Source organism: Lampris incognitus, chromosome 2, assembly GCF_029633865.1.
Source record: "Lampris incognitus isolate fLamInc1 chromosome 2, fLamInc1.hap2, whole genome shotgun sequence".
NCBI lineage: Eukaryota > Metazoa > Chordata > Actinopteri > Lampriformes > Lampridae > Lampris > Lampris incognitus.
In genome coordinates this window covers 145,315,108-145,341,134 of record NC_079212.1, presented here as the reverse complement: position 1 = coordinate 145,341,134, position 26,027 = coordinate 145,315,108, and the positions used below count along the sequence as shown (strand labels likewise).

The following is a 26,027-nucleotide window of genomic DNA, read 5'->3' as shown; positions in this document are numbered from 1 at the left end:
ATGTGCACATCCTTGATAGGGAGGAACGCTGGTTTGAAGGGGGAGTCAAAAACACCATCTATTGCCCCTTTTCCACTACATGGTACTGGCTCAACTCGACTCGCTTCTGTGTCGTTTTCCATTACTGTAACAGTACCCCCTCAGTGTACCCACTTCATTTTTTTTGGAACCTCAACAAAGGTGGTACCAGAAAAGTGGTAACAGGTACCAAAATGCCGGTACTTTCCAATAATGGAAAACGAAAAAAGGGCGAGTTGAGCCGGTACCGTGTAGAAAAGGGGCATATGTGAAGAGGGAACCCGGGGGGGGGGGAGGGAGGCTAAGAGTACATCTGTTGCCATCTTACAATGCTGTGATTGCAACCTTTCCCAAATCCTCGGTGAATAGTAAACATTAACACTGAAACTCTCGTTAATGCTCACAGCAATTTGCATGTGAAACTGACCGTTTTTGGTCATTCTGCCACTGTATTGTTTATAAGGGTGGGGACACCTGCAGTCACTCGAGACTGAAGAGGTCACTTAGTTGAGTGATGACACATTTCCCCCTCAGTAATCGTTGTGTGAATTGATTCAACCTTCTGTGATTTTCTTACCTGGACTACTGAGCACACATAAGACATATGCCTGATATTATAAACTCAGTAAACATTTGGACCTGAGTTAATGGGGCCTTGGCATAGTTTACATAAATGTATATACAGCACTGACAGCTTTCAAGCAGTCTCATAACAGTGGAGCGTTCAAAATGGAAAAAAAGATTTGTGAGTGATTAACTTACTGGCGAAATAGGTAATGACATACTAAGTACACGTAGCATTTAGACAGAGCATTTTTTTCCGACTGAGATTCAAATGTCGCACAATGAAAAACAAAGAGATAAACAGAAAATCAAAACTAAGCCGGAAAGACAAAAACTGACAAAAATTGCAATTGAAGAGAGAATCAGCTGGACCGGTAATAGGATGAGAGATTAACCTTAGAATACATCGGTATGTTTTGGATCTGACTGAACCATCGCCATAGACCAAAAATGACAGAACTAGTTAGCATGTCAGTCAATCTATGAGACAATATTCATCATGAACGTTAAGATAATCCCAACATGAGGGCTGTTTTGACATGAAATGCAAAGAATTATGGGATACACAACAAACACTGACAGTACTTCATTAACACCGACTTACTTTGTTTGATACCATACTCCTCTTCTCCTTGAACCTCTTCCCTTTTCCTTTCAAAGTTCTCATTTACGCTCTCCGTCGATAACTGCTCCACCTTCTCTTCCTCCTTGTCCCCAAACTCAAATCCTGCACTTCCTGCCTGCGCACCTCCTTCCTGCTCCTCGGGATTGGCCAGGCTGTCTGTGACATCTGAGTCGCCCAGCCTGTCCTGGGGATCGTGGGTGGTGATCACAGAGAGGGTCAAGGGAGGGGGAGGGACATAAGGCGGAGGGGGGCTTGCCGATAGGTCACTGTGATGGGCGCTGGGCTCCTCACTCACGCCAATGTCCTAAAGGAGCATAAAGACATCATTAACACATCGTATTTCCAGCCATCCATTATTTTAACCGCTTAACCTGCTCTCAGGGTCGTGGGGATGCTGGGGCCTATCCCAGCAGTCATTGGGCGGCAGGCGGGGAGACACCCTGGACAGGTCACCAGACCATCACAGGGATCACATCATATTTTAATAATAATAATACATTTTATTTGTGTGCGCCTTTCAGAGCACTCAAGGCGAGCTTACAGAACATAGCAAAAAACAAGCAGCCCTGTATCAGACAGCATCACATCAACACAAAGCAGATGGACAATAAAAAGTTAACACAACAGATAAGTATAAAATCATCATCTGCACAAAACTCAATGAAGCGTGGATCAGACTGAATATGCCAGTTTGAAAAGGTATATTTTGAGATGGGATGTGAAGGTTGAAAGAGAGTCAGTGTTGTGAAGGTCTTGTGGGAGAGAGCTCCATAGGCGGGGGGCAGAACGACTGAAGGCTCTAGACCCCATGGTAGTCCAGTGGGCCGATGGTGTAGTGAGATATATATACAAAATATATACAAAATATATTCTGTAATTTTTTTGGGAGGAGGGGATTCCCCCCCCCTTTTCTCCCCAATTGTATCCGTCAATTACCCCACTCTTCCAAGCCATCCCGGTCACTGCTCCACCCCCTCTGCCAATCCGGGGAGGGCTGCAGACTACCACATGCCTCCTCCAATACATGTGGAGTCACCAGCCGCTTCTTTTCACCTGACAGTGAGGAGTTTCACCAGGGGGACGCAGCGTGTGGGAGGATCACGCTATTCCCCCCAGTTCCCCCTCCCCCTGAAAAGGCGCCCCGACCGACCACAGGAGGCGCTAGTGCCGCGACCAGGACACATACCCACATCCGGCTTCCCACTCACAGACACGGCCAGTTGCTGTCTGTAGGGACGCCCGACCAAGCCAGAGGTAACACGGGGATTCGAACCAGCGATCCCAGTGATGGTAGGCAACGGAATAGGCCGCTATGCTACCCAGACGCCCCAAGTGAAGCATGATTCTGAATAAATTCTGGGGTTCATGTGGAGCAACGCTGTTAGACGTCCATCTTGTTCAGTGGTCCCATGTGACTCCCCACCACTGATATGTTCCAAGTCTGCTTTTAGGGCTTTTGCTGGTGTGTTGTCCAGCCCAGCAGCCTTCCCACTCTTCTGTTGTTTGATTGCAGCCTTTATTTCATTTTATTTTCTATCCATGCCTCTAACTGGTATCAAAATCAGTAAAAAAGACAATAACACTCAACAATTAATAAACTAAATTATCACAAAAAAATAAGACTTGAGTCTTCACCACTGGTTGCTGTGCATTCAGTGACCCATTCCGATCTACTCTGAATGGAATTAAAAAACAACTCACCTTGAACAGCATGTAACTGGATGACAGGGGCTCCACGGGGTCTCCTCCAGAGGGGTGAGAGGGTGAGGAGGACGGGGGAAGGCCCAGGCACTCCTCCAGGGTTCCCCCTTCCTCCCCTCCAGTGTCCCCCCCTTGCGTCTCCTCATCGTCCTCCTCCAGGAAGCCGGTCTCCAGGGCAGGCGGCCCCAAGATAGGGTCTGCCTCGTTGAACATGTGGTCAGCTGGACTGGAGTGGTCCGCACTATCCCAGGGAGCCTGGAGGAAAAGGTGGAGGGGTGGATGGTTGGATTCATTAATGAAGGCATGCATGATGAATGGACCAAAGGGTGATTCAATTAATGAAACAAAACAATCAATCAACCAATGAGTAAAAGAGGGATTATTCAGAAACAAAGTGTAGTTAATGAGAGCCAACGTAGCGCGTTGGAGGACCACACTATTCCCACCCCGAACAGGCACCCCAACAGACCAGAGGAGCTGCTAGTGCAGCGACCAGGACACATACCCACATCCGGCTTCCCACCTGCAGACACGGCCAATTGGGTCTGTAGGGACGCCCGATCGAGCCGAAGGGAACACGGGGACTCAAACTGGCGATCCCCGTGTTGGTAGGCAACGGAATAGACCACTACGCTACCTGGACGCCCCTTGATAAAAGATCATCATACAGATGACCTCTTCACTTGACATTCCATCAAACTGGATCTTGTACCCAGACTCGGGGTTCCCACTCTTTTCAAGAAACCGGTTTAAATGACTTCACAGGCATACTGCCCTTAACTTTTGTATGAATAAACACGATAGTCTTGTTGACAGGTCATGTTATTCAGTATTAGCCATCAGTGGAAGTCTCAACAGTCTCTAAATGAACTGTGTGACTAAACATGCCGCCCAGACTTCACACACTGACCTAACATCTCAACATAAAACCATATTGATAAAAATATGCCATCTCAGTGGGTATAAATAATGTGAGGATTTCCAGGTGTTTTCTATGACTGGAAAACTAGTCTATAAATTTCGAGGTTTTCCTAGTGTGGGAAGCCTGAGAATCTCAATCAGAATCTGAACCACAGTGTACCTGGAGCTGGTCCAGTTCCACAGATGGCGCCATGAGCCCGGTCTCCTCTGATGAGCCCTGCTCCCCGACCAGCACGTCGCTCCTCAGCTTGGAGTCCAGGTCCACCCCACCGACGCCATAAGAGTTCAACATACTTTGTCCTCCTGCGGCCGAGTTGAAGGGGAAGCCGTTGAGGGCATCTTTGGAGGCCTTACCTCCATGCAGAGACCCCAGGTCCAGGCTCTCATCCAGAGGGGGCGAGTCCAAGAAGTCTCCCTGAGACCCGGGCACCATCCCAAGGCTCGGGGAGGCCGAGCCTTGGGGCCCCAACTCTGGAGGTGTTGGGTGGAGGTGAGGGTGGACGGAGGAGGATGAAGAAGGTGAGGGTGCTGGGGGAGGGGCGTGGTGTGGATGGGCTTGGTGCTGGTGGTGGTGGTGAGAAGAGGGGTGGGGGTATTCAGGGGGCTGAGGGGACTGACACTGAAGCCCGGAGTCAAACAGACAGCAGTGAGGGGGGAGCAGCTGAGGATGGGAGGATGAAGAAGCCGAAGAGGAGACAGCAGGGTGGGTCACCACTGGGTGGTGAGAAGGGTGATGATGAGACAGAGGATGAAGATGTGCAGCAAAGCCCCCGCCCCCTGCTGCCACTGCCTGGTTCTCCTTCTGGACGTAGTTCCTGTGAGCCTCCAGGAAGCTCAGCTGGGGATCGTTCAGGATGTAGTAATCGGTGCGGCTCAAGCCGTGGCGTGCGGCCCCGATCAGCAGGTCGCGGTCGTGTTTGCCACATTCCCACCAGACAGGGAGGTAGAGGGAGGGGCGGCACAGCTGGAGGCGAGCCGACAGCAGGGGGTGACGGAGGACCTGAGGGAGGAGCCGGAACAAGACGCAGTCAGAACGCAGGTGGCGAACACAGCAGCATCTCCGGTAAAATGAGAAAAGTGGTTGTCATAGGAACAGTTCAGTCATGACAAATGACAATATTAGATGATTGAGTCTGAACACTTTGTGTTATTTAAATTGTCTCATTTGGCAGATGTAAATCGTGTGCAAGCGACATGACTGACATTGAGTTAGGGATGCTTCATAGCAGTGATTGGCTGTTTCATTCAGACCGAATGGATTTTTTTTTTTTTTTTGCGAATCACTCAATTTCACCTAATATTACAAAATGGCGTTAAAAGAAAGTTACCTCCAGCAGCTCTACTGGGTGTGTTTTATGTGATGCCATCATTTACGGCAGGTGAATGTTCCACTCCACCGGTGTGTGATATGAGTGGGGAAGTGTTGGAGACCAGAACTTGGTCTTGCGGACTGGACCAGCGCATGAAACCCACCTGTTCTCGGATCTTGCGGAGCAGCTCGATCCGGTACAGAGTCCTGGCTGCTCTTTCCTCAGTCAGGGGCTCAACAAACACGCCAGGGTCCACTAACCCTGCTCAAGAGACAGACAGACAGACAGACAGACAGACAGACAGACAGACAGAGAGAGAGAGAGAGAGAGAGAGAGAGAGAGAGATATCAATGTAAGAAGCGAGGAGGAGAAATGGCTAAAATGAAAGACAGAAGCGGGTGACAGAGAGAGATGGAGGAAATGATGGCAAGAGGAATCAAGGGGGAGATTAACAAATGATGGATAGGGCACCCAGGTGGCGTGGAAGTCTATTCCGTTGCCTACTAACACGTGGATCGCCGGATCGAATCCCCGTGTTACCTCCAGCTTGGTCGGGCATCCCTACAGACACAATTGGCCGTGTCTGTGGTTGGGAAGCTGGATGTGGGTATGTGTCTTGGTCGCTGCACTAGCACCTCCTCTGGTTGGTTGGGGTGCTTGTTCGGGGGGAGGGGGAACTGGGGGGAATAGCGTGATCTTCCAAGGCACTACGTCCCCCTGGTGAAACTCCTCACCGTCAGGTGAAAAGAAGAGGCTGGTGACTCCACATGTATTGGAGGAAACATGTGGTAGTCTGCAGCCCTCCCCGGATCGGCAGAGGGGGTGGAGGAGCGACCGGGACAGCTCGGAAGAGTGGGGTACTTGGCCAGGTAAAATTGGGGAGAAAGGGGGGGGGGATCCCCCCCCAAAAAAAGATGGATAGTTGAGGGTGGAGAGGAACAGATGAACAGGGAGATGTGGAGAAAAAATGTGCAATGATACTTCACATCAAAAAATTCCAACTTTAATTTTTTTCTATATTTAGTATATTTTTTATTTTATATATATATATAATTTTTTTTAATGTCTGTTTTTAGTATGTGTGTGGCGTGCCTCCAGTGTGTAATGATTAGTGTGTGCACATCAGTATGCACGTGTGTGTTGATGAAGTGTAATGGTTCCCGGTGTGTACGTGTGTGTCAGCACTTACCCTCGTCCTTCCTCGGGGGCAGCCGGCAGGCCGTCCTGCACATGTTGACGAAGGAGCTGAAGTATCTCTCCAGGCTCTGGTCCGTCTTCCTTTCCAGCCGGGCCAGCGCTCTGAACTGGGCCCAGTCGAAAGCCTTCCTCTCCGAGTCGTACACCACACCGAACGACGACACCGTGCGGTAGAAGTCCGCCTGCTCCCGCCGAGTCCACCTGAAATCACAGCGCAACGGCGTGTGGACAGAATGTATGAAATATGAATGAAACGTCTTTCTATAACTAAAACAAAACTTTTTTTTGGATCCGCCCCCCTCCTTTTTCTCCCCAATTGTATCCAGCCAATTACCCCACTCTTCTGAGCCATCCCGGTCACTGCTCCACCCCCTCTGCTGATCCGGGGAGGGCTGCAGACTACCACATGCCTCCTCCCATACATGTGGAGTCTCCCGCCGCATCTTTTCACCTGACAGTGAGGAGTTTCACCAGGGGGATGTAGCATGTGAGAGGATCACGCTATTCCCCCCAGTTCCCCCTCCCCCCTGAACGGGCGCCCCGACCGACTAGAGGAGGCGCTAGTGCAGCGACCAGGACACATACCCACATCCGGCTTCCCACCCACAGACACGGCCAATTGTGTCTGTAGGGACGCCCGACCAAGCCGGAGGTAACGAGGGGGAATCGATCCGGCGATACCCGTGTTGGTAGACAGCAGAATAGACCACTACATTACCCTGACACCAATCACTTTTTACTTAATATTCAAACACCAGATAAGAATGAATAAGACCTAATTAAGATTAAATGTAAATAATAAATGTAAGTAACAGATAAAATGCAGCTTTCTCTCCCTGGTCTGAGCCTAGCTCCACCCACTGCATAAGTCTGAAAAATGGTAAGAAGTGAGCAAGGGGATGAAAGGGGGCTAGAGGCTGGGGGGTGGGGGTGGGGGTGGAGCCGGGGTGGGGGTGGAGCCGGGGTGGGTGTGTGGATGTGTGAGGGAGGAGTGGCTGAGGATATCTGTGAGAATGGCCTGGCAGCGTACAGAGTTGCTGCCGCATGCCGCTGCAGCCCCCTCCACAAGCCCACGTTCTGGCACGGCACGGTGTCAAACACCACCCCACAAAGACACCCCAATGGAAGAGGGAAGTGGGTCACCCAGGGCATTAACAATATTTTTTTTTTACATTTCATGATGCAGGTAAGTCCCAACTGGTCGACTCTAAGTTGGCATTGGCCTGGCAAGGCTCAGAGCTGGTTTAAAACAGGAGATGGCGTGGGCATTTGGGTAGCGTAGCGGTCTATCCCGGGGATCGCCCGGTTCGAATCCCCGTGGTACCTTCGCCTTGGTTGGGCATCCCTACAGACACAATTGGATGTGTCTGTGGATGGGAAGCCGGATGTGGGTATGTGCCCTGGTCTCTGCACTAGCGCCCCCTCTGGTCGGTCGAGGCACCTGTTCGGAGGGGAGGTGGAACTGGGGGGAATAACGAGATCCTCCCATGCACTACATCCCCCCTGGCGAAACTCCTCACTGTCAGGTGAAAAGAAGCGGCTGGTGACTCAACACGTATCGGAGGAGGCATGTGGTAGTCTGCAGCCCTCCCCGGATCGGCACAGGGGGTGGAGCAGCGACTGGGATGGCTTGGAAGAGTGGGGTGGTTGGCCAAGTACAATTGCAGAGATAAGGGGAGGGGGTGTTTGTTTGCATGTAAATTTACCGGATTTTCCAAGCCATCATTGAATGTAAACAGCTCTAAAATCTTGTGGGGAGATCTACCGAACATCCTGACATGGCATAACCTCACCCTCACCGTCTCTGTGTGCAATTCAAACTCTTAAACTGTTTCACCTTGTCTGCCACTCCAGGAAGAGCGGGTCAGGCTCCGTGGCGACCACTGAACATCGCCTCAGCTCCTCTCCCAGTTGCCATGCCAACGGCCCACTGCTGTGGTGGCTGTGAGCGGCCCCGCCGCCGCTCATCCCCACGCCAACCAGCCCGTCGTGAAGCAGGAAGTCGTGCCGCAGTAATGGCTCACGGCGCAGAGTAAAGCGCTGGTAGGCGGTGATCAGCCGGCGTAGGCGGGCCGTCAAGGCGGGGCCTGCGGGCCAGAGGGGCCGGCCTTGGACCAGGTGGAGCTCTGCCACACCACTTCCTGTACCAGTCATTGGCGCTGCCGTCGTGGTGGTGACCAGCATTCCGTCCTGGGTGCACAGATCACCCGACATCTGGGAGTCTGGAAGAGAGAGAGAAAACGAGTAACAAAGGGATTAAGGGAGAGTGAGGTTGCAGGTCCTCACAAATTAAACATTTAACGGGCATCCGGGTGGCGTGACGGTCTATTCCGTTGCCTTCCAATGCGGGAATCGGTGGTCCGAATCCCCGTGTTACCTCCCGACTTGGTTGGGCGTCCCTACAGACAAAATTGGCTGTTCCTAGGACCGCATTCTTCTGGGCAGAGACCTCAGATGTTGCTCCTGGAATCTGCTGGAGCCACTCTCCCAGTTTGGGGGTCACAGCCCCTAGTGCTCCTATTACCGCTGGGAGTACTGTGGATTTCACCTTCCACGTCTGATTTAGATTGTGGCTTTCACCTTCCACATCCACTTCTACTTCCTCCTCGGGCTGCCAAAACAGCTCTGACCCGTTGAGGCATGGTTTCCACAAGACCTCTGAAGATGTCCTCTGGTAAGTGGCACCAAGACATTAGCAGCAGATCCTTTAAGTCCTGTAAGTTGTAAGGTGGGGCCTCAATGGATCGGACTTGTTTTTCCAGCACATCCCACAGGTGCTTAATCAGACTGAGATCTGGGGAATTTGGAGGGAATTTTGGAGGAAGAGTTAAAGGGAACACCTTTAAGTCTTTGTCATGTTCCTCAAACAATTCCTGAACATTTTTGCAGTGTGACTGTGATGGCCTGGCAGCCTGTCCAGGGTGTCTCCCCGCCTGCCACCCAATGACTGCTGGGATAGGCTCCAGCGTCCCGCGACCCCAATTGGGATAAGCGGCTTGGATAATGGAATGGATGGATTTTTGCAGTGTGGCAGGGTGCATTATCCTGCTGAAAGAGGCCACTGCCGTCAGGGAATACCATGAAGGGTGTACCTGGTCTGCAATGATGAAATGATGTTTAGGTAGCTGGTACCTCCCAAAGTAACACCCACATGAATTCCAGGTCACAAGTTTTCCCAGCAGAACACTGCAGAGTATCACACCGGCTTGCCTTCTTCCCATAGTGCATGCTGGTGCCATCTCCGTCCACATGATGTAAAAGAAAACGTGATCCATCAGACCAGGCCACCTTCTTCCATTGCTCTATGGTCCAGAGCCATTGTAGGTGCTTACGGCGGTGGACAGGGTTCATCATGGCTTCTCTGACCAGTCTGCAGCTACACAGCCCCATACACAGCAAGCTGTGATGCACTGTGTTCTGACACCTGCCTATCATAGCCAGCGTTAACTTTTTCACCAATCTACAGTAGCTCTTCTGTGAGATGTAGCGAGATAATCACTGGTATTCACTTCCCCCGTCAGTGGTTTTAAGGCTTTGGCTGATCGGGGTGTACCAGCTTCCTGCCCCGTCACCACGATAGGCTTTAAATCAAAGCAATAAAACAGAAAATGAGATCTGTGACCTTGAGTCAGTCAGTGTGTCTCACCTGGACCTGTGCTGTCTGGCTTGTCTGAGGCGTCGGTCTCCTCAGTCTCCTCCTGCAATACACACACACACACACACACACACACACACACAGAAAAAAACAATCTTCACCAATGCTACCAAATATGAGTCAACATTTAAAAGGCGCAAACATTTTTACTACACTGGATTCATGATGAAGTCCCGTGAGCCCAGCCACTGAGGATGCACCAGCCAGTGCATTCTTAGTGCCAGTCCCAAGCCCAGATAAACGGGGAGGGTTGCGTCAGGAAAGGGCATCCGGTGTAAAATCTTTAAAATTGGCGTAAAACCAATATAGTGAATTCAGGGTGCAACCGGGAGCCGCAGCTGGGAAGCAAACCCGGGTCACCCGCACCACGGGCGACGGCACTAACCAGTCAGTTAGGGACAAGTTAGTATGGCCAATTCACCTGACCTACATGTCTTTGGACTGTGGGAGGAAACTGGAGCCCCCGGAGGAAACCCACGCAGACACGGGGAGAACATGCAAACTCCACACAGAGGACGACCCGGGACGACCCCCACGGTTGGACTACCCCGGGGCTCAAACCCAGAACCTTCTTGCTGTGAGGTGACCGCGCTAACCACTGCACCACTGTGTCGCCCCCCAAGAACAAAGTTCTTCACAAAACTTAAATGCAAATTCCGAGTTGTTGAAACATTCTCTGACCAGACTCAAATGCAACATGCACTTGGGGAAAACAGTGTCAGCACATAGATGCAGCAAGATATGCCAGCTCATGTCCCAGCCTAAGAGACAAGCGGCACAACACATGAGAGTTGTAGTCTCCTCACACCTCATGCTCCACCTTTTGATTTACTTCTGTTTCTTTATTGTTATTTTATTGTTTCTTTATTGATCAGTGTGGTGTTGTGTTGATGTTCATTAGTGGTGTTATTGTGTATTGTCCAAATATCTGGACAAGTTGCACTTTGAGGCTTTGGCAACATTGTTTTTAAAACTTTCATGCCAATAAAGCCCTTTGAATTTGAGACAGACAGACAGACAGACAGACACAGATAGAGACAGACAGAGAGAGAAAGACAGACAGACAGAGAGACAGACAGAGACAGACAGACACAGATAGAGACAGACAGACAGAGAGAGAGACAGACAGACAGACAGACAGACAGACAGACAGACAGAGAGACAGATAGACAGACAGAGAGAGCGAGACAGTCAGACACAGAGAGAGTGAGACAGTCAGACACAGACAGACAGACAGACACAGAGAGACAGTCAGACAGACAGACACAGAGAGAGCAAGAGTCAGACACAGCGAGAGAGTCAGACAGACACAGAGAGCGAGAACGAGAGAGAGAGAAAGAGAGCGACAGACAGACAGACAAACACAGAGAGAGACAGACACACAAACAGACAGACAGACACAAACAGAGAGAGACAGACAGACAGACAGAGAGAGCCTGAGAGGGAAAGAGAGACAGAGAGACAGACAGAGAGAGAGAGAGACAGACAGACAGACAGACTTGTCTGAGTGCTAGCTCCACCCCTGACGGAGCATCTATTACCTTACTACTCTCGTCTCTCTCTTCTCTTCCATCAGGTTTGATGTCCACCTCCTCCTTCGGCTCCTCACCCTTACACACACTGACAGGGGTACAAACAAGGAGGAAGAGGAAGAGACGTGTTTGAACCTCACTTGTCAGGACAGTCAAGTCATCACACCAGACTCAACAGGGAGGAAGGAGGGAGGAAACAGAAGAAGTCCAGCAAGGAAACAGGATGTGACGGTGTAAATAAGCAACATGAAATATAACATATAAAATACAGAGCAGCTCCCCACATATTTCACTGAGGGTAAAATGCTGATGACAGAAAGACTAGAATGTGAGCAGAAAGCAGGAGTTTGATTAGACGTCAGAATACAGAAACATAAAAAACACATTTGTGGTCCAGCTTCTGAGGTAAAGGTATGGTGTGACGCTACTGAAATGCTGACATCTAGTGTTCAGAGATGTGAACAACAGCAAATCAAAACAAGACAGATTCAGATAGAAAGGTAGTGGACACGCTGCAGGTCTACTGACGTCTCACATGGTCAGTCTCCGTCAGTAGAAATCAGTTAAGTGTGACGGCTGTACAGTTTACTGAGACACACAACAACACAACCAGTCAGCCGGTCCAGCTCCTGTCTTTTAAATGGACAAATGTGTCTCATTTACTTGTTTTAATCAGTACTACCAATCAGTAACACTTATTGATATTTACTAGTCATACTATGATATTTACTAGTCATATTATATCTAATAGTCATACTAAGATATTTACTTGTCATACTATGATATTTACTACTCATATCGAATAGTCATATTATGATATTTACTATTCATATTATATCTAATAGTCATACTAAGATATTTACTTGTCATACTATGATATTTACTACTCATATTGAATAGTCATATTATGATATTTACTACTCATATTATATCAAATAGTCATATTATGATATTTACTACTCATATTATATCTAATAGTCATACTATGATATTTACTTGTCATATGATGATATTTACTACTCATATTATATCTAAGTCATACTATGATATTTACTTGTCATATTATGATATTTACTCCTCATATTATATCTAATAGTCATACTATATTTACATGTCATACTATTATAGTTACTATTCATATTATATCTAATAGTCATACCATGATATTTACTTGTCATATTATATTTACTATCCATATTATATCTAATAGTCATATCATGACATTTACAAGTTACTGATATTAACTAGTCATATCATAGTTACTCAGCTATGATATAGTCATATCCTAGTTGTGATATTTACAAGTCATGCTGTATTTACAAGTCATATTATGAAATCCACAGGTCATATTATGATATTTACTATTGATATCATAATTTTTAAGATTTTAAGATATACTTTTATTAATCCCCATAGGGACATGTGTTCTCTGCATTTACCCATCCTATTGTATAGGAGCAGTGGGCAGCTGCAGCGCCCGGGGACCAACTCCAGTTCTTCTATCTACTGCCTTGCTCAGGGGCACAGACAGAAGTATTAAAATGTTTGTCACGTGAGCGGCTGTTTAATGAAAGCATGAACTGCAGTTAAAGCGGAGAAAGGAACCGTTTAAACTGCAGCAAGTTAACCTGGCAAACAGCATCATGTGATCTGGGAGAGAAACAGATACCATTCAACAACCATGACTGGTAAACAACAAGTTATAGTGTTACTGTCTCCTTGTGTGTGTCTTTGTGTGTGTGTGTGTTACCCGTCAGTGATGTCCAAGCCCGTCTCCCCTCCTCCCTGTTCGGCTGACAGTGCGGTGACATCGGGCATGCCCACTCGCTCGAGGAAGCAAAGGTCTGGGTCTGCACGCATAGCATTGTACCGCTCATACCCTGGACACACACACAGAAACACACACACACAGACACACACAGATAGTGATAACTGATGTCTTATCTGCTCTGTGAATGTGAAGCTTAGTTTCATATCACCATAAATACCAATAACCCCTAAAAGACAGGCTCTGGCTTAAAATCAAACTAAGCTTTGGAGATGTCAAGCACCGAATTTCTCTGTAAAGTGCCACAGAGGATCTCTTGGTATTTCTCTTTTTTTGGACCCCCCCCCCCCCCACACACACACACACACTTTTTCTCCCAAATTTTATGCAGCCAACTATCCCACTCTTCCGAGCTGTCCTGGTCTCTGCTCCACCCTCTCTGCTGATCCGGGGAGGGCTGCGGCAGACTACCACATGCCTCCTCCCATACATGTGGAGTCGTCACCAGCCGCTTCTTTTCACCTGACAGTGAGGAGTTTCACCAGGGAGACGTAGCGCGTGGGAGGATCACGCTGTTCCCCTCAGTTGCCCCCCCCCCCGAACGGGGCGCCCTGACCGACCAGAGGAGGCACTAGTGCAGCGACCAGGACAAATACCCACATCCAACTTCCCTCCTGCAGACACGGCCAATTGTGTCTGTAGGGACGCCCGACCAAGTCAGAGGTAACACGGGGATTCAAACCAGCGAGCCCCGTGTTGGTAAGCAACGGAATAGACCGCTACGCTACCCGGATGCCCTGATCTCTTGGTATTACTCTAACAGGCGTCACTGCTCAGTCAACTTCTCCTTCTAGAAAACCATGTTCTTACCATGCTTGTGGACTCCTATGAGCAGAGACTTGTCGGCGTCAGCATCCCACCAGGAAGCAGGAATCTCTATGTAGTCGATGTCTGGTAAGGACACTTCCAGTTTACTGACAACACAAACAAACAACCTGTCAATCAAGCCACCTTTCACAGGAATCTCTGGTGTAGTCAAACTGTCAATCACACAGATCAGTGAGCGCTATGAGCAGCAGGTGGAGACAGCTGCAGTCTGAGCTGCTGTTTTGCTCAAGTTTTACTTTTTTTTATAACAGATCCAAGATCTGCTGTCTTTACCTTGTACGATCAACCCTTCACTGTGCCTGGCCAACTTTCACGTGGACAGTTTCAAAAAGCCCAACAAAACCCATCTCAGAGGTTTAAATGCACCGATTAATCAGAAGATAGAGCATTAATCTGGGTGTGGCAAATGTGTTCCTATTTACCCCATCCATCCATCCATCCATCCATCCATCTATCCATCCATCCATCCATCCATTATCCAACCTGCTTATCCTGCTCTCAGGGTCACGGGGGATGCTGGAGCCTATCCCAGCAGTTATTGGGTGGCATGCGGGGAGACACCCTGGACATGCCATCACAGCCCCCCCCCCCCCCTCACACACACAGTTCACACCTAGGGACAAATTAGTACGACTGGTTCACCTGACCTACATGTCTTTGGACTGTGGGAGGAAACCGGGAGCCCCCGGAGGAAACCCACACAGACACGGGGAAAACATGCAAACTCCGCACAGAGGACAACCCGGAATGATCCCCAACGATGGACTACCCCAGGGTTCGAATCCAGGACCGTCTTGCTGTGAGGCAACCGCGCTAACTGCCGTGCCGCCTCTATTTACTCCAGTTTTAACCTAATAAAGACTCAGATTGAGGCATTTACACTACTGTTTCTAGAGTCAGAGTAATGTCTTCATCTGTACGTAGTGACGGCTATTCCACTGTTTTCTTACGAGCCGATTCTCTCCTACAGTTCAGGGTAATCAACCAACTCATTTCAAGTAACTATTCTTTTACGCCTGGTACTTGCAAAGAGCGGGTTCGTTATATGGAACTGCACAAAAGAATATCTTCAACACAGAGAGCCCAACTGCCCATTACTATTGCTATGTGTTGGTATTATTAGTGTGTTTTTTTGTACAAAACCCATATCAGAGACATTGGACATAGTGCTTAACTGTCAACGCAGTCTGTCCATCACAGCCTCCTGGCACACCAGCCTGACTAAGAGTGCAGGTATTCGTACGGTGTTATGGCACACAGGTTTACCATCTAGAACAGGGGTGGCTAACCATGCGCCATGGAGAGCCATGTGTATGCAGGTTTCCATTCCAGCCGGACTCCACACCAGCTGATTTCACTGAGTAGCAACCCTCCAACCAAACAGGGAGACTGTATCAGGGAAGTCAACTGGTGTGGAGTCGGGCTGGAATGAAAGCCTGCATACACATGGCTTTCCATGGCACATGGTTAGCCACCGCTGCTCTAGAACATGGTGTGTTCTATGTACCTTGCAGGTAGCCCCTCTACAGCCTGGTTGGCAGCCTCGCCCAAGACCTCCACCTTCAGGTAGTACAACATCCGCACCCGCAGCAACACCCTGAGAGAGAGAGAGAGAGAGAGAGAGAGAGCGAGAGAATTGTTTGTGTACATAGACTTCACCTCAATCTCTAACGCTTGCTCATCATATAGAAGTCTACATTATAAAATACACAACACTAAGGTTGTCGATATATGACTTTACATATTTTGTGTGACAATTGTGTCACTGTGCTAAAACTGTGGTGCATCTGTAAATATCCACACAAAGTAAACTGCTGTTTAAACTGCTGTTCTGTTCTGCGGACCAGCAAATGTCAACAAATGTCCAAATACAGCTGTTAGACGGAGGTTTTCAGGGATCCGCCTGACCGCAGTCATTAGCTGATGGCTTGGCTTATCACGGTCCGTCCAGACCGCGATAAGCCAGAAGGGGGGGAGCAGCAACTGGGATGGTTTGGAAGAGGGGGGTAACTGGCCAAGTACAATTGGGGAGAAAAAGGGGAGAAAAGCCAAAAAAAATAAATAAACAAACAAGAAAGGGCTCAGAGCCGATCCTTGATGTAATCCCACCTCCACCATGAACCCATCTGTCATTCCAACCACACCTCACCACTGTCACACTGCCCTCATACATATCCTGCATCACTCCTACATCTCTGCAACTCCCGACTTCCTCATACAATACCACACCTCCTCTCTCGGCACCCTGTCGTATGCTTTCTCTAAATCCACAAAGACACAATGTACCTCCTTCTGACCTCCTCTATACTTCTCCATCAACATTCTCAAAGCAAACATCACATCTGTGGTGCTCTTTCATGGCATGAAACCATACTGCTGCTCGCTGATCGTCACCTCTCCTCTTAACCTAGCTTCTATTACTCTTTCCCAAATCTTCATGCTGTGGCTGAGCAACTTCTCCACTCCTCAGGCATCGTCTCACTTCGCAAGATTGTGTTAAAACAATCTAGATAAAAACTGCACTGCCATCTCTCCTAAACACCTCCACGCCTCCACAGGTATGTCGTTTTGAAGTCTTGTTATACATATTGGAAGTATTTTAACAAGGGCTTTGAAACGATTACAGCCCGATCTCTCGTCATTTCACGTCAGACTTGGTTGCTTTCGTGCGAGGGTCCGCCAAGGAGGCTGCACGTCCACAGACTGACAGGCAAAACATTTTCATGAGGTAGATTTTTTAACTTGAGCACAGCATATATACATATATCCCCCCCTCCCCCTTTTTCTCCCCAGTCTTACCCATCAAGTTACCCCACTCTTCCGAGCCATCCTGCTCACTGCTCCACCCCCTCTGCTGATCCGGGGAGGGCTGCAGACTACCACATGCCTCCCCCGATACATGTGGAGTCTGCAGCCGCTTCTTTTCACCTGACAGTGAAGAGTTTCACCAGGGGGACGTAGTGCGTGGCAGGATCACGCTATTCCCCCCAGTTCCCCCTCCCCCCTGAACAGGCACCTGACCGACCAGAGGAGGCGCTAGTGCAGCGACCAGGACACATACCCACATCCGGCTTCCCACCCACAGACACGGCCAATTGTGTCTGTAGGGACGCCCGACCAAGCCGGAGGTAACACAGGGATTCGAACTGGCGATCCCTGTGTTGGTAGGGAACCGAATAGACCACTACACTACCCGGATGCCCCTGAGCACAGCATATTAACCTCCCCCCCACCCCCCATATTTCCCACTCGATCGACTTGGCTGCTGCGTTAAGTGTTATAATGGCAGGAGAAACACTGGTTTATCAGTCTGTGTGTGCGTGTATGTCGCCTGCCTTCTCCCGGCAGGAGAAAAAAGGGTTTGTTGCCAAGTTGGAACACCGGGGAAGGGGAGAAACGTACGCCTGGTGGAGATCTGCACTCTACAGAGGACACCTGTCTAGTTATTAGTTCATTCACTTGGCTGTGTCACTCTCTCTTTCTAATGCGGCCCCGAGGTGAACGCTGGCCTAGCGGCTGAAGGGGAGGACAGGTGACTTGTACTTGATAAGAACTAGTTGGGGAGTTGAACGGACTTGTTGCAGTGCTGTTTGAGGTGTTTCTTGTAGCTTTCGTCCTGGAGAACCACCTCCGGGTTACAGTGGACGAGCCAGTCGGCGTTCTTCACTTCTGGAACATTCAGTTGGTTCTTCAACTTCTTCCCCTTCCGACCACGTGGGACCGGAACTGATAAACCTGAGAGAGAGACGGAGAGGGAGGGAAGATAAAGATGAACTAATTTAAACAAACACCCATTCCTTCATGAAAGTTAACTTCTTTGATTCAATAGCGATGATGAAATAAGTCAGTACGTTTACATGATGTTAGAGAAAGTGGAGTTATTGTGTTAGTCCGACTAAAACTGGACTTTTACAACGCATGTAAATGTGTTAGTCCCACTGAAATCGTACTAAATCCAATTTCTCGAAGTCGGACTAACACACCTAGATGACGCGGTTGGGGATGAATTTACTCTGGCATGTATACACTTCAATTGGCCCCCAAGTGGCCTAGGCGTTCTGGGCATGACCCATAGTTCGCGCGGCGGTCTTTCACCCGGAAGTGGAACCGCATGGTATCAACAGTACCAACGTGGTGAGTGCTGGAGCGAGAACCACGCATTTCTGGACAGACGAGGAGACAAACTTCATGTTGTGTCAGCTGAAGGAGGTGAATATCCTAACATACATGGATGGAAGGAGAATGCAGAATGGTGAAGCGGGATGTAAAAGAACCCCCGAGCAAATCTGTGTTCGGTGGAAGCGCCTCAAACACGCCTTCTACTACAATGCAAAGAAAAACAACCAAACAAGTGGCCACAATCCGGTTTCATGCCCACACGCCGACATACTGGAGGAGCTGCGAGGACGCCGACCTTTGTCCCAAGCCGTAGAGCATGGCGTGGACATTGGTTTTAATAACTCCGTCGCAACAGGTCAACTGGAAGAAGGTCCAATAGTGACCAGCTGAAAGGGGGCATATCGCCACCTACCGTACCGGGCTCGGACATACTTAGGTCAATAAATCAATTCTCCCCCGGTTCTTGTATACTGGGACAATGACAGCAGTCCAGTTACATGGCCTCATCGAGCTGTAACCGTAACTCGACTTACCTTTGCATGTAAACGCAGTGAGCGGTAGCTTCTATGCTAACCCTGTGTAAGCTAAAGCAAGTGAATGGTCCAAATGCTAACAAAGATAGCTGGGCATCTGCTACAACGCCGGTGAAGGGGGACATGCAGGTTGGTTGGTAGCTACTATGCTAGATAACAGTGCAAACAGATGGCGAGGTGCTAACCGGAGTGGTTGACCAGTGCCTGGTCCTGGCCTTCCTTGCTAGGTGTGATGAGGTCCCAGATGAAGCTCTTGATCTTGTCGTCGCCTTTGTAGTGTCTGAGGCAGTAGACCAACAGAGCCCTGCACACACACACACACACACACACACACACACACACACACACACACACACGCCAGTTCAAATCTATTCAGGCTAATTCCAGGTACAATCAGGTGAGAGCTATCACTCGGCTTGTCCATGGCTTTTCCATGGAGTATCTAATGTCCAATTTATCTTTTATAATATTTTATAAAATCTTATTGCAGTGTGATGGCTTGGTGGCTTGTCCAGCGTGTCTCCCCACCTGCCGCCCAATGACTGCTGGGATAGGCTCCGGCATCCCCGCGACCCTGAGAGCAGGATAAGCGTTCAGATAATGGCTGGATGGATAGATCTGATTGCATTCATTCCATCCATCCATCCATTATCCAAACTGCTTATCCTGCTCTCAGGGTCATCGGGGTGCTGGAGCCTATCCCAGCAGTCATTGGGCGGCAGGCGGGGAGACACCCTGGACAGGCTGCCAGTCCATCACAGAGCCCACACACACCCATTCATTCCTAAGGACAATTTAGTACGGCCGATTCACCTGACCTACATGGCCTTGGACCGTGGGAGGAAACGGGAGCACCCGGAGGAAACCCACGCAAACACGGGGAGAACATGCAAACTCCACACAGAGGACGACCCGGGATGACCCCCAAGGTTGGACTACCCCGGGGCTCGAACCCAGGACCTTCTTGCTGTGAGGTGACCGTGCTAACCACTGCGCCACCATGCTGCCTCATTCCATTCAGAACATCTTTTTTTTATGCATGCTAAATAATCCAAGTAAGGAAATCACAGAACCATACCTAAGAACTGATTCACCTTTCTGTGATTCCATTCAAAACAGTTTCATTCATTTGGTGTTGATTTGATTCACTTTAGTTTTGTTCAGGAAGGCCATAAAAAATAACACTTTTTCAAGTTGTTTCTCAGGTTTCAGATGGATCGCCACTGGCCTCGATTCATTCCACTTTTAAAACCTACCAGTCAACTGAAAGACAGGCTCTCTACACGAGTAAAACCAGAATACCAAAAACAAAACAGATTGACAGTTACAGTTAAAAAAGACTATTTCTGGGGCACCCAGGTAGTGCAGCGGTCTATTCCGCTGCCTACCAACACAGGGATCGCCGGTTCGAATCCCCATGTTAACTCAAGCTTGGTTGGGCGTCCCTACAGACACAATTGGCCGTGTCTGCGGGTGGGAAGCCGGATATGGGTATGTGTCCCGGTTGCTGCACTAGCGCCTCCTCTGGTCGGTCGGGGCACCTGTTCGGGGGCAAGAAGGAACTGGGGGGAATAGCGTGATCCTCCCATGTGCTACGTCCCCCTGGTGAAACTCCTCACTGTCAGGTGAAAAGAAGCGGCTGGCAACTCCACATGTATGGGAGGAGGCATGTGGTAGTCTGCAGCCCTCCCCGGATCAGCAGAGGGGGTGGAGCAGCGACCGGGACAACTCGGAAGAGTGGGGCAATTGGCCGGATACAATTGGGGAGAAAAAAAGGGGGGAAATTCCAAAAGATTTTCTGTGCTCCTGGTCCTCACCGGCAGACCATCTCCATGTCTCTCTCAGTCAGATGCCATTTGAAGCGACCGTGATTCAAGATGTCCTTCCATCGACCCCAGCTGAGAGAGAGGGAGAGAGAGAGAGAGAGAGAGAGAGAGAGAGAGATCCGAGAATGGGGTGAGTACATTAACTAAAAAAGAAAAGGGTATACATACTTTTAGTTTTTTGCATTACTTTTCTTAATTTGTGTGTTACGTCTACTTCATACAGTAGCAACACATGTAGTCTAAATTCCAACTACACTCAACACTGTACATACATACAAACACCCACTAAGAAGTCAATAAGCCCCGCCCCACACAGCTACACCCAATCACTGCTTGAGGTACTGCTGTCAATCAAAGACGACTAACACTTTGACTTTTACACTGAGGGTCATTTTTACCTGAACACTGCCCTCTACTGTTCAGCCACGTGAATAACAATAACAAAGGAAAAATAAACAGATGGCTTGGTGTCTCCTCATGAGGACCCTTCCAGAAAACAAGCAAAACCAGTCCGTTGGTCTGGCTCAAGTATTCTGAACGCAGAAATTTGGGGAGTGGAGGGCAGTGACATATTTCTTTTACTCAGTAACTCTCAAAAACCCCAGCTGATACTTACTAGTCTATTTATATTTAATATATTAATTTATTACTAATTTATTAATTATATATTAGCATTTAATATTCTTATCATGCAATCACCAGTCATGATATATTTACCTGGTCGTATTATGATATTTTCTAGACAGATAATGATATACTAGTCATACTGAGCTTTAGAAAAGCAGAAATATCACACATTGCACCCCCCCCCCGTTTTTCTCCCCAGTCGTATCTGGCCAATTGCCCCACTCTTCTGAGCTGTCCCGGTCGCTGCTCCGCCCCCTCCGCCAATCCGGGGAGGGCTGCAGACTACCACATGTCTCCTCCCATACATGTGGAGTCGCCAGCCACTTCTTTTCACCTGACAGTGAGGAGTTTCACCAGGGGGACGTAGCATGTGGGAGGATCACGCTATTCCCCCCCCCAGTTCCCCCTCCCCCCCAAACAGGCCCCCCAACCGACCAGAGGAGGCACTAGTGCAGCGACCAAGACACATACCCACATCCGGCTTCCCACCCGCAGACACGGCCAATTCTATCTGTAGGGACGCCCGACCAAGCCGGAGGTAACACGGGGATTCAAACCGGCGATCCGCGTGTTGGTAGGCAATGGAATAGACCGCCACGCCACCCAGATGCTCCTACACATTGCACTTTTAATGCAACCAGGCAGTTTTTGGGGTCAGTGTCACGCCCTGGATTGGTTACAACTACATTTGAATGTTTTCTGACGATAAGATGCACGGGTGGGACTAGGGTTGCGTAGTCTCGTCTGTAATCTGTGCAGACATTAAATAGCAGGACACATTACACATGCTCTGTCTCGACAGTCATTTCAACAACTTCAACATTCAGAATCACAATCACGTTTGTTGGCCATATAGGTTTGTACACTCATGGAACGTGACTGCGGTTTCGTGGCTCTCAGTGTACTTAACATAGAATAACAACACTACAACACAACAATCTTCAGATGTATACACAAGGACTGACTAGACAGGCGGAATAAGAGGTGATAAAACGCAGTGGTGCAGAGAATATATCAGAGATGCTGAGATAAAATGATTGGCTTTATGTGAGTGTTAAGCGTTGATTTGAATGACGGCCGGCGGAAAGAAAGCGAAACATCCACAACACAGCTCACACCCTCCTGTACTGACCGTTTATAATCACACTTTCTGTGGTTCAGCCAGCGGCTTTTATACTACAAACATCGTCTTTCTGGCTGCCTTGTTCTGAACTTTAACCTTTCTACCAAGGATCACGTCTCGGTTTTCCATCTCTGTGGTCGGTTCAGTGCCATCACACGGGCTCAAATTTAGAAAACCCTACATGCTGTCAAAGAAACCAGATGCGGGGCATCCGCATCCGTGAAGACGGTCTATTCTGTTGCCTACCAACATGGGGATCGCCGGTTCGATCCCCGTGTTATCTCTGGCTTGGTCGGGTGTCCCTACAGACACAGTTGGCCGTGTCTGCGGGTAGGGAGCCGGCTGTGGGTATGTGTCCTGGTCACTGCACTAGCGCCTCCTCTGGTCGGTCAGGGCGCCTGTTCGGGGGGGGGGGGACTGGGGGGGAATAGCGTGATCCTCCCATGCGCTACTACCCCCTGGTGAAGCTCCTCACTGTCAGGTGAAAAGAAGTGGCTGGTGACTCCACATGTATCAGAGGAGGCATGTGGAGCAGCGACCGGGACGGCTCGGAAGAGAGGGGTAATTGGCCAGATACAAGTGGGAGAAAAAGGGCTTCCTCTCTCTTCAAGTGACAGCAATGAAAAAAACTAAATCTCCAATACAAACAAGTCTGAAGACAGGCGAGTAGCATGAACACAACCTTTACGTCACTCTGTGTACAAAAAGTGCGTCCTAAAAGACTACTCTGTCACTGCCTCATCAGCAGATATGTCTCTAGCTAGGTTCTGGTTCTGGTCCTACCCGAATATGAGCAGGTTCTTCTCCACCCGGAAGCACTCGGCGCGCAGGTAGCGGCGGGTTCGCTCGCCCAGCCGTCGAGTGCGACAGGGGCGTTCCTCTGAGTCGCTGTCCAGCTCGGAGAACTCCATCAGCTCGTCGTCCTCAAATGAGTTATAATGACGAGTCTGCTTCCTCACCCGGGGGGTGTCGATGACCAAGGACTCCTGAAGGACAGACAGACAGAGACTTAATACAGGGAGATACAAAAAAACAACCCCCCCCCCCTTTCTCCCCAATTGTACTTGGCCAATTACCCCACTCTTCTGAGCCGGCCCGGTCGCTGCTCCACCCCCTCTGCTGATCCGGGGAGGGCTGCAGACTACCACATGCCTCCTCCCATACATGTGGAGTCACCAGCCGCTCCTTTTCACCTGACAGTGAGGAGTTTCCCCAGGGGGATGTAGCGCGTGGGAGGATCACGCTATTCCCCCCAGTTCCCCCTCCCCCCTTGAACAGGCGCCCCGACCGACCAGAGGAGGCGCTAGTGCAGCGACCAGGACGCATACCCACATCTGGCTTCCCACCCGCAGACACGGCCAACTGTGTCTGAAGAGACGCCTGACCAAGCCGGACGTAACACGGGGATTTGAACCGGCGATCCCCTTGTTGGTAGGCAACGGAATAGACCGCTACGCTACCTGGACGCCCTACACACACTTCCTACAAACAAACGCACACACAGGGTATGAAGGCAGCAGTGGAGCCTGATAGGCTGTCTGCTTGTGTAATGATGACATACCATCTGTTATAAGAGAGGAGAGACTGCTTCTCTCTCTATCTAGCTGTCTACCTACCTTCTCTGATTTGGAGTCGATCTCCAGCTCTGCAATCTTGGCCCATTTCTGCCAGAAGTTCGGGTCGTCCAGAGAGATGTCTGTTCTGTTCCCCGACGACACGAAGCTGGCCTAACAGGAAGACAGGAGAGAGGGAGACGGTGAGAAAGACAGACAGAGAGGCAAATGGAGATGGACAGAGAGGCCGATTTGTACCTTAGCAAACGTGGATCCTTTGCCCTCAGACTGGATGGTGATGGTCTGAGTTCGCCTCTGGAGGATCTGGTCGATGTCTTCCTCACAGAACTTGGATCCCTCGTCTTCTTCGTCCATCAGAGCTCCATATGCTCCTTTCCTCAACAAGTCCTCCACCTCCAACTTAGTCAGCTGCTGCACCTGCAACACACCACACACACACACACACACACACACACACACACACACACACACACACACACACGAAGACAGATGTTAACAGACACGTAGACATCCAGCTGCTACCAAAGGAGTTTAAACTGATGCTGTCTTACCCCATTGATGTTTCCTTTGCGGTTTATGTCCTGGAGGACGGCCTTGTCCAATCCCAGCTTCAGACTGGCTTTGTCAAACATCTCCCTCTCATACGAGTTCCTGGTGATCAGCCGATAGACCTTCACGGCTTTGCTCTGGCCAATCCGGTGACAGCGTGCCTGGGCCTATAGGGGAAAAGGGGGGGAGGAACCACCATCATGACTACAATGGCAACAAGCATTATCACAGCACGTTTCAAAAACTTTAAAAAGGGAGAAACTCGGTCGGGCGTCCCTACACACACAGTTGGCTGTGTCTGTGGGTGGGAGGCCGCATGTGGGTATGTGTCCTGGTAAATGCACTAGCACCTCCTCTAGACGGTCGGGGTGCCTGTTCGGGGGGGAGGGGGAACTGGGGGAAATAGCGTGATCCTCCCATGCACTATGTCCCCATGGTGAAACTCCTCTCTGTCAGGTGAAAAGAAGCGGCTGGCGACTCCACATGTATGGGAGGAGGCATGTGGCAGTCTGCAGCCCTCCCCGGATCGGCAGAGGGGGTGGAACAGTGACCGGGACGGCTCGGAAGAGTGAGGTAATTGGCCAAGTGCAATTGGGGAGAAAGGACGTCCGGGTAGCGTAGTGCTCTATTCCATTGCCGACCGACACGGGGCTCGCCAGTTCGAATCCCCGTGTTACCTTCGCCTTGGTCGGGCGTCCCTACAGACACAATTGGCCGTGTCTGCGGGTGGGAGATTGGATGTGGGTATGTGTCCTGGTCGCTGCACTAGCACCTCCTCTGGTCGGTCGGGGCGCCTGTTTGGGGAGGAGTGGGGACGGGGGGAATAGCGTGATCCTCCCACATGCTACATCTCCCTGGTGAAATTCCTCTCTTTCAGGTGAAAAGAAGCGGCTGGTGACTCCACATGTATGGGAGGAGGCATGTGGTAGTCTGCAGCCCTCTCCGGATCGGCAGAGGGGGTGGAGCAGCGACTGGGACGGCTTGGAAGAGTGGGGTAATTGGCCGGGTACAATTGGGGAGAAAAGGGGGGAAATATATATATATACATTTTAAAAAAAAGTCTTTTCACACCGATAAGAAAAATTATTACGAGAAGTAGCGACACACACACACGTGCGTGCACACACACAAAACCACTGAATCAAACTGGAACTTCAGAGTTGAGCAGTAAGACCTCAGGCTGACCGTCTTATGGCTATCAGTTAGCATTGAACAACAAAATAATTAAGAAGTTTTTTTTTTTTACCGTCACCGCCTTAAATAAGCACACTCCCTCCCCCTCTCCTCTCGCCTACCTGCAGGTCATTCTGAGGGTTCCAGTCTGAGTCGAAGATTATGCAGGTGTCGGCTGCCGTCAGGTTGATTCCCAGCCCCCCCGCCCGGGTGCACAGCAGGAACACAAAGCGGTCCGAGTCGGGCTTACAGAAGCGGTCGATGGCCGCCTGCCGCAGGTTCCCCCGCACGCGTCCATCGATGCGCTCGTATGTGTACCTGGAG

At 49.7% G+C, this 26,027-nt stretch overlaps 1 protein-coding gene across 1 annotated transcript in view; it reads right to left on the bottom strand.

Moving 5' to 3' along the window:
• chd6 (chromodomain helicase DNA binding protein 6) overlaps positions 1-26,027 on the bottom strand; it is a 168,807-nt gene that overhangs the window by 26,027 nt on the left and 116,753 nt on the right. Inside the window, exons 19-37 of the mRNA XM_056301897.1 lie at positions 25,826-26,021; positions 24,533-24,697; positions 24,219-24,398; positions 24,024-24,134; positions 23,191-23,393; positions 20,649-20,729; positions 19,017-19,135; positions 17,755-17,914; positions 15,687-15,776; positions 14,162-14,265; positions 13,274-13,403; positions 11,533-11,611; positions 9,983-10,034; positions 8,174-8,558; positions 6,329-6,537; positions 5,303-5,400; positions 3,990-4,829; positions 2,909-3,163; positions 1,187-1,511 (exon numbers count right to left, since the gene is read on the bottom strand). Of these exons, the coding sequence (XP_056157872.1) occupies positions 1,187-1,511; positions 2,909-3,163; positions 3,990-4,829; positions 5,303-5,400; positions 6,329-6,537; positions 8,174-8,558; positions 9,983-10,034; positions 11,533-11,611; positions 13,274-13,403; positions 14,162-14,265; positions 15,687-15,776; positions 17,755-17,914; positions 19,017-19,135; positions 20,649-20,729; positions 23,191-23,393; positions 24,024-24,134; positions 24,219-24,398; positions 24,533-24,697; positions 25,826-26,021 (3,782 nt within the window). The remainder of the gene's footprint in view (positions 1-1,186; positions 1,512-2,908; positions 3,164-3,989; positions 4,830-5,302; positions 5,401-6,328; positions 6,538-8,173; positions 8,559-9,982; positions 10,035-11,532; positions 11,612-13,273; positions 13,404-14,161; positions 14,266-15,686; positions 15,777-17,754; positions 17,915-19,016; positions 19,136-20,648; positions 20,730-23,190; positions 23,394-24,023; positions 24,135-24,218; positions 24,399-24,532; positions 24,698-25,825; positions 26,022-26,027) is intronic.